The 13,610-nt window shown below is 38.5% G+C and overlaps 1 protein-coding gene across 1 annotated transcript; it reads right to left on the reverse strand.

Annotated features, from left to right (window-relative positions):
* Positions 1 to 855: 855 nt before the first annotated feature.
* On the reverse strand, positions 856 to 12,557 carry LOC146550820 (dysbindin-like). The gene is made up of 4 exons (XM_085260765.1): positions 12,098 to 12,557; positions 3,908 to 4,057; positions 3,359 to 3,508; positions 856 to 1,773 (listed from the first exon to the last, which is right to left on the reverse strand). The coding sequence occupies exons 1-4, from the start codon at positions 12,138 to 12,140 to the stop codon at positions 1,478 to 1,480; spliced, it is 639 nt and encodes a 212-aa protein (XP_085116891.1). The 5' UTR covers positions 12,141 to 12,557; the 3' UTR covers positions 856 to 1,477.
* Positions 12,558 to 13,610: the final 1,053 nt, after the last annotated feature.

Below are 13,610 nucleotides of genomic sequence, written 5' to 3' on the forward strand. Positions count from 1 at the left end.
GGGATGCAACTCAGTATTCTTCTTCCTCCAAACACGACGAGTTGAGTTTATACCAAAAAGTTCTACTTTGGTTTCATCTGACCACATGACATTCTCCCAATCCTCTGCTGTATCATCCATGTGCTCTCTGGCAAACTTCAGACGGGCCTGGACATGCACTGGCTTCAGCAGCGGAACACGTCTGGCACTGCGGGATTTGATTCCCTGCCGTTGTAGTGTGTTACTGATGGTGACCTTTGTTACTTTGGTCCCAGCTCTCTGCAGGTCATCCACCAGGTCCCCCCGTGTGGTTCTGGGATCTTTGCTCACCGTTCTCATGATCATTTTGACCCCACGGGATGAGATCTTGCGTGGAGCCCCAGATTGAGGGAGATTATCAGTGGTCTTGTATGTCTTCCATTTTCTGATGATTGCTCCCAGAGTTGATTTTTTCACACCAAGCTGCTTGCCTATTGTAGATTCACTCTTCCTAGTCTGGTGCAGGTCTACAATACTTTTCCTGGTGTCCTTCGAAAGCTTTTTGGTCTTGGCCATGGCGGAGTTTGGAGTCTGACTGTTTGCGGCTGTGGACAGGTGTCTTTTATACAGATGATGAGTTCAAACAGGTGCCATTCATACAGGTAACGAGTGGGGGACAGAAAAGCTTCTTACAGAAGACGTTACAGGTCTGTGAGAGCCAGAGATTTTCCTTGTTTGAGGTGACCAAATACTTATTTTCCACCCTAATTTACGAATAAATTCTTTACAAATCCTACCATGTGAATTCATGGATTTTTTTTTCACATTCTGTCTCTCACAGTTGAAGTGTACCTCTGGTGCAAATTACTGACCTCTGTCATCATTTTAAGTGGGGGAACTTGCACAATCAGTGGCTGACTAAATACTTTTTTGCCCCACTGTAATTGCCAATTAAGAGGGAAAATATGATCCAAGGTGCCCAGAATTTTTACGTTTCAGTGTGAAACGTAAGGAAGCTTTATATTATTACTACAGATCTCTTGAATTTCCTTTTTTAATGTATGCAAGCCATATATAAAGATTTGTTTGCTCAGCAAATGCAATTTCAGTTCAGTTTTGTTCCTCACACGGCTGCTTGGAACCTGTAGTTTCAAGAATGGGGAGGAGGGAAAATTCCCTCCGGCAGTAAGAGGTTAGGGTTACTTTAAGCCATTTCCTTTCAACCAAAACAAGTTACTGCATGAGCATGGAATGTCCCATATGGAAATTTGCATACAAGCGCTATTAGTGACACAGCCCCTAAAAATTTCAGTTAGTAATTAATTAATTAAGTATGCCACAGTTATTTGGGTGTACACTAAATTTCAACTGAAAGTTCTGGATAAATACACTTTCAAAAAACATTGAACTTTGCCACTGGGCCAGCCATGCTGGGGTTTGCATCCATGTGGAGGAAATTCAATTACATAAAAAGAGAAAGAGACACAGAGAGCGATTTTTGCTCCTAAGTGATTCAAATTTAGACTTTATCATGATTAGTCGGATGGTATCTTTCCTCAGCTTCTTCGTCGTCTGATTCTTCATCCCTAGTTTGGGGCGCAGAGGTCAGCAGCAGAGTGTCTGCATGGACTTCTTCATCATCCGACTGGATCACAGGTGTGTCCACGCCACTCGCGCTGCTATCACTGGAAGCAGATGATGTAGACGAAATGCGAGACTGCGAGCTACGGAACGGCTCATTTTGTCGTTTCAGAGATGCACACTCCCTGTAGACAACCTCGGCATCTTCATCGTCTTCATCGTCTTCCTCACCCTCTGCAATTAAAGTCTGTTAGAATATGTTGGTACCTGTCACCATGTTTAAAGTCTGAACAGGGTTTGATCAGGTTCACCCAAATGCCCCTTAATGTCATATAAAGCCTTTAACTTTTGACCCAAACTGCCCTGCAGTGTTATTGTTATTCAAGTGAGTTTTGTCCAGAGAAGTAACCAAAAATGTCAGTACACCTAAATATTAGAATATATGAATCAAGACAGTATTTCAGCACAGCACTGTCTCATTGTTTGACAAAATATAAAAACAAAACAAAAACATTTTTGTAACAAAATGTCCTATTTTGAAAACAACATTTCTTTCATAAAAAAAATGTTAAAAAAAAATTCATCACCAAATGTACACAGATCTTGAAAGGGCCAGAGTAAGTGGTGTGCTTAAAAAATGTCTGCATGGGAAATCTATGTACAAGAATAGCTTTTGAATAGTATAGTGCAACCTTTAGGACCCAAAGAGCCATTTGGACCCGGTTCCCATGTAAAAGAAAACACTAGGAGCCGCAAATACTTTTTGACATCTAAAATGAAGATAACACTGTATATATTGTTTTTTACCTTTATGCTTTGTGTGAACAACTAAGGTGTGTTGCTTATGAAATCCATGAAGTGCTACAGACAAAATTACATTTTATTTATGTAATTAACACATTTTGAACTCTTAAAGAAATATAACAAAAGGAAAGACACCCAGCTGAACTAAAATGATCCAGCAAACAAAACCCTTATATCACCTTTGGGCTTTTGGAGCCTTGGCCTGACTTTTAAAAAAATAATTTAAAAAAAGCACTATGCTGCTGAAAAAAGAAAAATAGATATTTGCAAAATTCTTCCTAAATATGTATTTTACCTGGTTAATGTGTGTGGCGGGGTGTGGTCTGCAGCGCCGCTGCAGGGGAGGCGGACGCACCTGAGCAGCACCCGCAATCACGCCTCGCCGCCTTAAAGTCTGTGCCATCTATGCTGTTGTTGGTACGTGTCGGGCTGTGAGCTGAAAAGCTACAGCCGGCTGTATGCGTACAGCAACCGTGTGTGAAAAGTGGTCAATAAAGAGATGCTGAAAAGCATGTTCATGCAAACATCGTCGGGTCTGCCATGGTACAATGAGACTTCTGCTCCTGAACCTCTGAACAGCAGGACTGTAAGCTGTCATCTGTGAGGCGTGAGCGGTGTTTGTTTTTAACATAGTTCACGGTGGAGAATAGCTGCTGACATAACGTGGATCCGAAGATCCATAATTGGCCTACCTGGGGTTGAAAGTCTCGATAAATGCACGGCGTTTCGGCAGGTACACCGGCCTCCGCGAGTGTGACGCTTATTTTGAGCAATGAAAAAATAATAGAATATAATTTTATTTTTATATTTCAATATCACAATAATCTTCCAATTTAGAACTACAGTACAAGTTAAAAAAAAAAGAACTAACATAAATAAAATACACTTCAGCTAAATACTTGTTTATTACTAATTTATTTTCCCAAACCACGCAGAGCCGCACTATAAGGACTAAAGAGCCGACCCCTGGTATAGTGGCAGCAGATTAATTGTGCCCGAGAGGCAAACGGTGCACCTGGAAGTGGAGACGCCAGAGCTCCCTCATCTGCTTCTGAGCCTGAGTTGAGGAACACATCAAGGGCTTCATGATCCGATACATCCATCAGGTCCATCTGCTCAAGGGTGTCCACATTCACCTCCATCGAAGAGATACTACCCATGGGGGCTGCATGAACAGGATATAACTCACACATTATCATGCTCATATCTATCTATCTGTCTATATATAATATATCTATATATATATATATATATATATATATATATATATATATATATATATATATATGTGTATGTATATATGTATATATATATATATATATATATATGTGTATGTATATGTGTGTGTGTGTGTGTATGTATATACATACATATATATATATATATATATATATATATATGTGTATGTATATATGTATATATATATATATATATATATATGTGTATGTATATATGTATATACATACACACACACACACATACATATATATATATATATATATATATATATATATATATGTATGTATATACATATTAGATAGGGATTAGATAGATTATCACTCACGCTTCCTATGGTCAATCTGCAGTTGGGCAGTAGGTAAGTCATTATCCATGTCATGCTGGTAGACTTCTTCAAAAAAGCGCCGTCTCTCTTTTAGTTTTAGGTGTTGAGCAGAGTCATTGTTTAACAGCTTCTGAGTCTTGTCTGTCTCAGCTGATCAAGAAAAGAGAGAAAAAGACAAGAAAGCACATTAAAGCACTGGCTTTACATTCCTTTCAATGTAGCGCTGTGTTATACTAATAACTAGGAACACAAGGTGTCTCTTTTCTAGGGTACAAAATGTGGGTTTCTTTTCTTGATGCATAAAGGCTCTAGAAGGGCAGCTCTTCTGAGTGCAACATAATCTGTTAGTCAGATAAACATAACAACATCCTCGCCCAGTAGTAGTGGAGTAGTTTCATAAATCAACCTAAAAATGTACTTATAACCTTATATTTTGATTCATTCTGTTCGGCCTTTAGATGGAGTTAGGTTTAAACAGCTTTTTCATGAAAGTTGGCGAACAGGAGAAAGGTCAAGGGATCACGTCACCTCACATTCCGTTTCATTGTCTGCATCTTTAGAAACGTGTAGCCACCCATTCCTTGGTAGTTGAGGTGTGTTATATACCTCATATGAGCTGCAGTACAGGATTAATTTTTCTAATGCTCGCCTCATAAAATCAATAAAGAAATAAAGGGACAACAAAAGTTTCTTTTCATTTTTTTTGTTCTCTTGAATTCAAACTCATACCATGAAACAGATGACAAATTATTTCCAGAAATGCGAGTGTAGCCTACTGGTCAGACTGGTAAATAATAATACGTTTCTTTTAATGGTAAATAATAACTGTGCAATCGTCATGCAAATAGAAACAAGTGTTATGTTGTTTCTGGATTGATTCAGCTGTGCTTTTTTTTTTTAAAGTTTTGTCAGTAACTTTCACATTGTCCTTTAAGGCTGTGTGAAAGTCATTGGATTTGTGGTGTAGTTCACACCTAGCTATCATGCCAAGAGCTGAGTAATAACAAAATTCTGTAAATTTTCATTAAATATGGAAGGACGCAGGACAACAAACACAGCTCAAAAATGTATCTCTGACAGCACTCAAAATTGTGTTAGTCTAGTCACAAATTTTGTGTCTGATACGTTTAATGAGTAACTAAAAAGAATGGATCGTTTGCTATTTGGAAGGGCGGTGATTCAATCCCTTGTACCTTCAGTCTATGTGATTTTCAGTAGCTTGGACAAGATACTGAAAGTTGTTTCGCATACATACATTGTGCGTGTGTGTGTTTAAGTATTAGACAAAATGTTTAAAGGCATAAAATGAAAGTGTTGTATGAGGCTTGTAGGAGAAGGTGCTTTGAATACTCAGCTGGAGTAGAAAAACACTATAAGTAGCAGTCAATTTACCAATGTTTTCTTGCAGTTATACGAAATCAGTATCCTACTTTAAGTCCCCATTCACTTCTTAACGTTACACTACTTTGTACTAACAGTGAAACTCACTGATATGGAGAGTCTCTATTGAGAAATTGTCATTTTTGCTTTTCCATACTTTATTCTTTCCTCTTCTTCTTTCTTTATTGCTCTCTTTCCATGTTTGTTTCACTCAGCCCTTATGTAACTTTACCTAACGCAAAGAAATGATGATGCTGGTCTGACCTCTAGTGTTCACAGTCAGACTCGCATATAGTTGGTGAATCGGTTCAGTGAAGTCTGCTGAAGATTTTAGGGAAATGGAGCTATTTTTAAACTATTATTATGAAAAATAAGAGAGTATTTGTCCTCAGTTCTGCCACATGCATTGTCCTCTACTGGGTCGACAGGCTGTGATTGTGTAATTGTGCTACATCTTCCTCAGCAAACACAGGGCCTCTTTCCCCCCCAGGCACCCTTAGCTGACACTTTGAGTCATGTCATCATTGTTTTGGGGATATGTGTACATGCATGTATGTGTAAATCTGAAAGTGTCAGCATGTTCACATGACTGAGTGCTTATGCATTTATGCTATTTAGTTTGTATTCTGTCACTCAGTGAACTCAACATGCTTTTGATGTCAGCACATGAAGAGAAGTATTTACTTTTCTACACTGAGCATTAATGTTCTCCTGCCTGAAAACAAAGACAACAGCCCATTTGTGTCACCCTGGGTTCTCCTTAATTTCTTTCTCTCTCCAGAGACCTTGTTAGTCTGCCGGGTACTTTTTTCTTCCCTGGAAGATTGTGTCCACTGTCATCCATGAGTGATAACCCAATATTCTGTCATTCAATTGGTCTGAGAAGGAAGTTCTGTCCCTTTGCCTGCCCCTTTAAGCAGTTGGTGGGAAGACAGTCATTGGAAAAAAGTGTACTGTGTTTTTAAGCATATACCAGTGCCAGACCATAGATGTAATAAATGAACATGTCAGTACTACACTAGCTTAAAAATACAAATATACTCAAACCATCTGACAAACTCAACTGTTCAAAGATTTAAAAAAACAAACACTTGAGACTCACTTGAAGAATGACTTTCATGTTAAAACGGGCAATGTCAGAGATATAATTAACATGTATATATGTTAAACAAACCATAAAGTGGTTGCTGGATTTTGCTGCCAGTTGTTAGGTGAAGTGGATCACAGAAAAGGGCTTCACCAACAGCTTTCTTGTAATTAATTTGGTCACTATCAGATTGCTGTGATCACCCATTTAGTATGGAAAAAATGCTAACTTCTTTACAAACACTACTACTGGCTGAATGTCAGTAAAGCTTGAAAAAATGTTGACTTTTAAAGCAGAAGTTGGGTCTCACTGCTGCAGACATCACTTTTACTTTGAGTCTCACTTCAAAGTAAAAGTGAGTCTCCATTTTGGATTTTTGTTCACACTGCTTGGAGTATCACTCCTACTCGGAGGGCAGCTGGTGTGTGTTTGCAGGTTACCCTGCGTCTTCCATGCAAACGACCAAAGCAATTGCACTTTCACCTAACGACTACCACCATCCGCCTGCAGCCTATGGCCAGCTAGATGGCAAATACACATTTTTTCATTGCGACTAGTTGTTTTCGGGGTTGCTGACAAGTCAAGTCAAGGACTGTGTGACTGGGGCCTTAGCTGATGATTTAGCACTCCAACCCCTCTGATCATTTCTAACTCCAAAAAATCTATATGTTGACACACATAAAGCAAAAGCGAAGGCCTTCCTGCCAATAGTGCAGTGATTACATCTGTTTTTCATATAGAGTTGCTAAAGCTTTAAATGACATGGCTTTATTAGACTACACTCCAAAACAAAGTTGTTCAAATCAACAGTGAAATGCAGGAGAAATAGTATGAAACTTAATATGATCTTTGACTAAATAATGATGGAAATGCAAACTACTAAAATCACCCTTCCACCATCTTGCCACCTGCCAGTGTCCATGAATATTTTAGAGGAATCATTTGGCAACAGTGAAATTATTGATACAAATTAAGTACTTACTTACTTAATAATGATGAAACTTGACCATGATTAAACTGAACAGCTTACATAAAGTTTCGTTTTGCCCCTTGGCCATATGGAAGTCTCTTTCTCTCTCTGTATCTCTGTGACTCTCTCTTGCCTTCGTCCTCTTTGTCTGTTTATCTAAAAATCATATTGCATTACTAGTTGAGTTGACCAATGGACATGTCCAACCCACACACAGTCTCAGCCGCATGTCCCCATCTGTCTGCCCTGACGTGGGAGAGAAACATATATGTAAAAAACTGACTCATTCAGATAACCTTTGGGTTTCCTGCCACACTGCTGTGGAAGACGTGTAGGAGGTATCCATGCAAACTGGCTAAGGTTACATTACTACCAGGCAGAGGTCATAGCTTCTAGAGGGAAATCTTATGCTTTTGACAGGGATTATTATTGTTATTAAATCCCTTATTTAAACAGGTTGTCACTGAGATCAAGATATGTTTTTCTTGAGAAACCAGTGAACAAAAGACAAACTAAAGAGTAGACTGACTTGTAGACATGCAGACAGATGATACAAACACACATTGTATACACATGTATACATTACACAAATATACAGTAACTTTCAGGGACTCCTATGTACTAATGAAGAGGACCTAACCTGTTGTTTGGTGTTTTCTAGTCAGCATAATGACATCATACTATATCATGCATGATTCCAGATTTTATAGATATAAATTAGATGTTGTATTGATAATACCATCATCTGTGATGGTTTGATAGTGCAGAATGGAATTACTACCTTGCATATCTAGAACAACAACATCAGGGCATGTACAGGTTTTAGAGCAACATGTCCTCGCATCCAGACAATGTCTTTTTCAGGGAGGGCCTTGCATATTTTAGCAAGACAGTACATTAAAGTAGCAGATGCTGCATGGTGGTAAACATGGCCCTGTCACAAATTCTGTGAGACATGTTGCTGCAATTAAATTCAAAGTGATTTACTTTTTTTTTTCTTGAAATAGTAAACTTTCTCAGTTTAAGCATAGATATGTTTTCTATATTCTGTTATGACCAAAGTGGAGTTGTGAGATTTTCAAATCATTTTCTGTTTTTATTTGGAATTGGGGGTTGAATAAGCGTTACAGCTAATGATAAAATCTCTTTTGACCTGACATTGCAAGTACTGTGTGTAAATGAAATTAAAGACCAGAGTTAAGCTGGAAAGAGAGCCCTATAGATAAACACCAGACAATTTTCAAGACTGATAAAATAGTCGTAAATGGTGGAACACATCCATTTCTGTTCACACTCTTATATAAATGTATGCAGCAAAATACAGGTCACATAGAAAGCGCTTACTAAAGGTGGGTCAGCAAAGAGAAAGCAGATGATGTGTGAGTTTTACTTTGTTTTGGAAATGCAGGCCTCAGGACAGGAAGCTTATTAACAATACAGAAGAAAATAAAATCGAGAGAGTAAACGAAAGGAAAAATACAAGGCTACAAATATGTGGGTTCCAAATTGATTTATCATATTTATTGCAAGTGTTACTGTGTGTTAAAACACAGTGATATAGTTACAGTCACTGATTGAACCAGAAGAAATACTTATGTATAACTGCTGTGTGCAAGAACCACCTTCCATCTCAAACTCATTCTGCTGATGATTATCCTGGAGCTGTAAATGTGCTGTTATCCATAGTGCTGTATAATAAGATCCATTAATTAGAAATTGACTCCCAATTAGAGGTAAGTAGGTGGTACGCTAATAAGCTAGATATGGTATCTTTTGAATTTCACATCAAACCAGAAAAACACATTACATAATGCACTTTTGCTCCGGTGCTTTTGATTTTGTGCTGTGCAACCAATGCTTCTTTATATTTTGCTAGGAAAATGAAAATAGCAATTTATTGAAGTATGTGCAAACTATTAAACCATTTCAATATAAATGCAGTATATAAGACAAAGCACAGCCTAAACTATCTTGCAAGCTTTCTTGTAATTTATTTAAGTAGTCTCCAGGAATACTGCTGGCATTCAAGGATATGCTGGAGAGATCATGTCTCTCGGCTGGCCTGAAATGCCTTGGTGTTCCCCCGGACAAGCTGGAGGAGGTGGCAAGGGAGAGGGAGGTTTTGATTTTTCTGCTTAGGCTGCATAGGCTGCTTCCCCTGCGACCCGGCCACGGATAAGTGGAAGAAAATGGGTGCATGAATAGATGGATGGATGGAATCCCACGATGCTTGTGATCTCTTACATGACGTGTTCCCATCCCCTACCCTGACCCCTCCAGAAATCCTTTCTTGATCTCAACCCACATCATATATACTTAGATCTTACTGTTACATAATACTTGTACCATCCTCATCTGCACACCCTACACTGGACTCCTACTGCATGAGGACTTAGTTCAATGGTTTGATTGCAGTGTATATTAATGTGTGCAGCCAGAAAAAGAGAATGAAAGAAAGTTTTTCAAAGGAGGTTTTTCAAAGAAAGCTGATTGTTGTTCTGCATCCTGAATCTGCTGTGCATTATCCCTGGTTTAAAGTAACTGTAGTGTCAGTGATTTGAGGATAAAGAGCTTTTTAGGTCTGCTTAACTCAGCTACACCTCTTTCTGACAAATACAAAGGATGCAGTGCCACCATGCATGTTTGATGCTTTTGTTATCTGACATTGCATAGAAATAATAGAGTTTGTATTAATATGGAAAGTTTTCCTTCTTCTTATTCTTATCTACATTCCACATTCTTTTTCTTTAAAACATTTCTGTACATGCATTGATGTTGATCCGTTCTCCAGTGAACACAAAAGGTATTGGTGATGTGTGAATTTCTGAGCTTGAGGATATATATGAATTCCAGGGCCAGAGGTGACAATTAAGCTGAAGCACATGATTTTCTTTTCTTCCTTTTGATCCTCTAATCACCGGGGCATGATGCAGTGTCCCCTTCAGCTGTTCTGCTTCTGATAAACTGCAATGCTTGGCTTTTATTATTGGATATAAGTATCTTTTCTGTGATAACAACATTCATCTTTCAATATATGAATATGTGTTATTGTAATGGTGCAGCTGTATATCAAGAGTTCTCTGCCACTGCACTAGGCGCTGGAAACAAATGTTCCTATTGAACTGGAGAGTCACATGGTGTAACATGTAATCCCCTTGTGGCAAGTGGAAAGAAATCCCATGATCATCTTTCCATTTTCAGTGAATAGAGATTGGGCGCTTATGTGCGTAAGAGAGCTGATACAGCAGTCACACTGCATGACCAATAACGTGTGACAGCCCATCCATCTTAAACCCTATCCTTTCTCTCCTACATCTCCTAATTCCCCCCCGGAGACCCCCATCTAACAGCAGTATACAGCTTCATAATTTTTAGAAATTACTACTAGTATTTACCGAGCCAACCACTCCTTTCTCCTGGCTTTGTAGCAACAGTAGTCCATCAAGCATAAATCATTTATGAGTGAGGTCACTGCACCACAACAGCCACCTCCCCCGATGTGGTTCCTCACTCCTTTCGCTGCCCACACTCACATATCCATTAAACACACAGCCATGTGGCAGATAGTAAATCAAGACTGGTCATTTAAAGTATGCTCTTACTATAACACCCAGCACCACCATTATACTAGCCTATGTTATACTACAAGAGACACAGCCTGAAGCCTAGATTCAAGAGTACTTAACAGTACATTAAACTACAGTTTAATACATATGTGGCATCACTCTTTTATTTATTACTTAACACTTTTTAATGCTTCTTAATACTTTATTAGTTATCTCTCATCTCAAACTCCTATGGTAAGATTAAATGTAAACCTCCTCTGACCACCCACTCTCTATATGTCTGATCAAATTTTCTGTTCCCAGGCTGTTCCCATTCCCAAAACCATTAAAGCACTTCACTCACAGCTGAAAACAAAGATGACCTCCAGCCATGCCATATTTAGGCCAGTCTAAACAGTGCTTTTATCGGACATACATTTCTATTAATCTTCCTGTGTACAGTACTGCCCATACACAACCCCACAGACAAAGACATTATTAAAGAGCACATTAATATAGCACATTACTCTGTGGACACTTTAACATTACACTGGTTCAATTATAAATCTGACTGTGTTTCCCCAGAAAGTAAATCAGAGTCAGCAGATCTTTCCTGTTACTATAAGAAGAAACTCTAAGAACTAGTTCTTATCCTTTCACTGTGATTAAACAACATCAGCATTACTCATGTTGTACTTCTGTCCAGCTCATTTAGCAGAAAGGAAAAGTCGGATCATATAAACTGATAAATGAATCATGGGTAATAATTTATTACCAGATTTCAGTAACAGTCTTTAAATAAAGTTAACATAACATGCATGTCATACCTACTGTCTACCTACAAAGTAGAGTGTATGTTGTTTTGCTGTCTTATAAAAGAGCTTAATGATGCTAAATGAAAGATGTCATATGAAGGAGATGTCAAATATATTTTGAGGCTCTGGATGTTGGGTTGTGAGTCATGTAAGGCTGTTGCACTAGGAGGAAATTAGAAATCTCAGTTGTATATTAAGACTTTCACTGCCTGGAATATTCTGAAATGTGCTCTTGAAAGCAATTTGTTAAATTACCCTCGTAAACTGAAAAAGAGCTACAATACTAAAGCTACTCTGCAGAGTAATTTCCAGTGTGGGTCATAAAGTTATGCACTGCAGGTCTGTTTACGGCTTTGTTTTTCTAACTACATTTCTGTTAACTCATTTACTTACATGCCTGACGTTTTTTGAGGTTAGTTGACCCAGCAGACGACATGGTTCGATGGTGTGGGACTGGTTGAAGAGCCTTTAAAAGCCTTTGAAGGTGTTAAATTTGTCTTGTCCCCTCCTGTCAAGGCTCCAGGACAGAATGCTGGTGTGTTTGTAGAGGATGGTCATCTATCCATTACATCTCCTGGCTTTGGTACGGGCGTTATTAAAGATGTAACATTCACATTATCTCCCTTTGCTCTTTTCTGTCTTTTCTTCTGCTCTGCCTTTCCTGCTGTGCTCGCTGACTCTTCCTCTCCCCTCCCTTTCTGATCGCCTTTGCTGTTTTTTCTAGGTTTTCCCTCTCACTGCTTCACACTTTCATCTTGGCTGCCTCTCGGTGTCTCGCACGCACACACGCAGTCTTGCTCATTCTGTCAGACAAGCTCAGTTGTGTTGTAGGGTGGCGTGTGTGTGTGTGTGTGTGTGTGTGTGTGTGTGGCTTGAAGGGGTTGATAGTGGGCTAGAGCACTATGGCCTGTACCAACTGCTTATGAGGGGGGTCATCAGGACATCTGGATTAGGAGGAGTATAGTCGTTTTACATAACACTGAGGAGTGTACCAAATATAAAAGCCTCCAATTTCAGTTATCCTTGATAAACATACGTTTTTATTATTTGCAAAATTAACACAGTTTTGTTTTGGAAGTGAACTCAAATAAGAAAACCATATGAGAAAAAAACCCATGACTGACTCTATCATGTTCTCACAGGGTGAAAAAGCTGGCAAAAGTCAAAATATCAAGGTAACATTAGTCAATGGATTTCTGAGTTATCTCACCTTGTGACAGATGTGTGTTCTGCTTCCAGCAAAGAAAACAAAATAGTGCTTTTTCAACCACAGTACCACCTTCTGGCATTAAGGAAGTGCAGTCAGACATGGCAAAATGCAAGGTGTGACTAATTTGTCTGCTGGGAGATTATTCTTTTACATCGTTGCTTTAGAAACTATTTGTCCCTGAGTATGTTATATCTGCTTCTGTTTCTGTTAGTGTGACATTTTAAGTTTGATAAATTGTAGTTCAACCCAAGTAATTCAAATTTGGTCAAGTGTGGAGTGACGGCATTTTCTTCTACGTTCATTTACAAACATTTGGACTGTATAATAAATGGGAACACTTAAATACTTATGTAAACATACTATTAAAAAAACAAAAAGAGGATAATCAGTTATGTGAAGCTTCAATAAACTAAAAAAAGTTATGCTCTGCTTTTATTGGAAAAGTTCATAGTGTGCGATATCTACTTACAGTAGCTTTGAAAATGGAAACCCGTTGCAAGGTCAGAACATTGTTGACTTTTCAGGAGTTCTGGCAACTTAACTTACCTTTTTGCCTAACTTGAATATTCCTTTGAGGTTAACAGTAAAATGAAAGCTTCAGTGGCATGCATTTTTACCTTCAGAAACACAGAGGTTTCTGTTGTCATGTACAGAATGAAAAGGTCATTAAAAAGACACACGTTACCTAAAATACTT

This window comes from Mchenga conophoros, linkage group LG20, assembly GCF_057382185.1.
Source record: "Mchenga conophoros isolate Kocher_MC1m ecotype Shallow Benthic linkage group LG20, M_conophoros_male_GT1.1, whole genome shotgun sequence".
In the NCBI taxonomy this organism is placed as follows: domain Eukaryota; kingdom Metazoa; phylum Chordata; class Actinopteri; order Cichliformes; family Cichlidae; genus Mchenga; species Mchenga conophoros.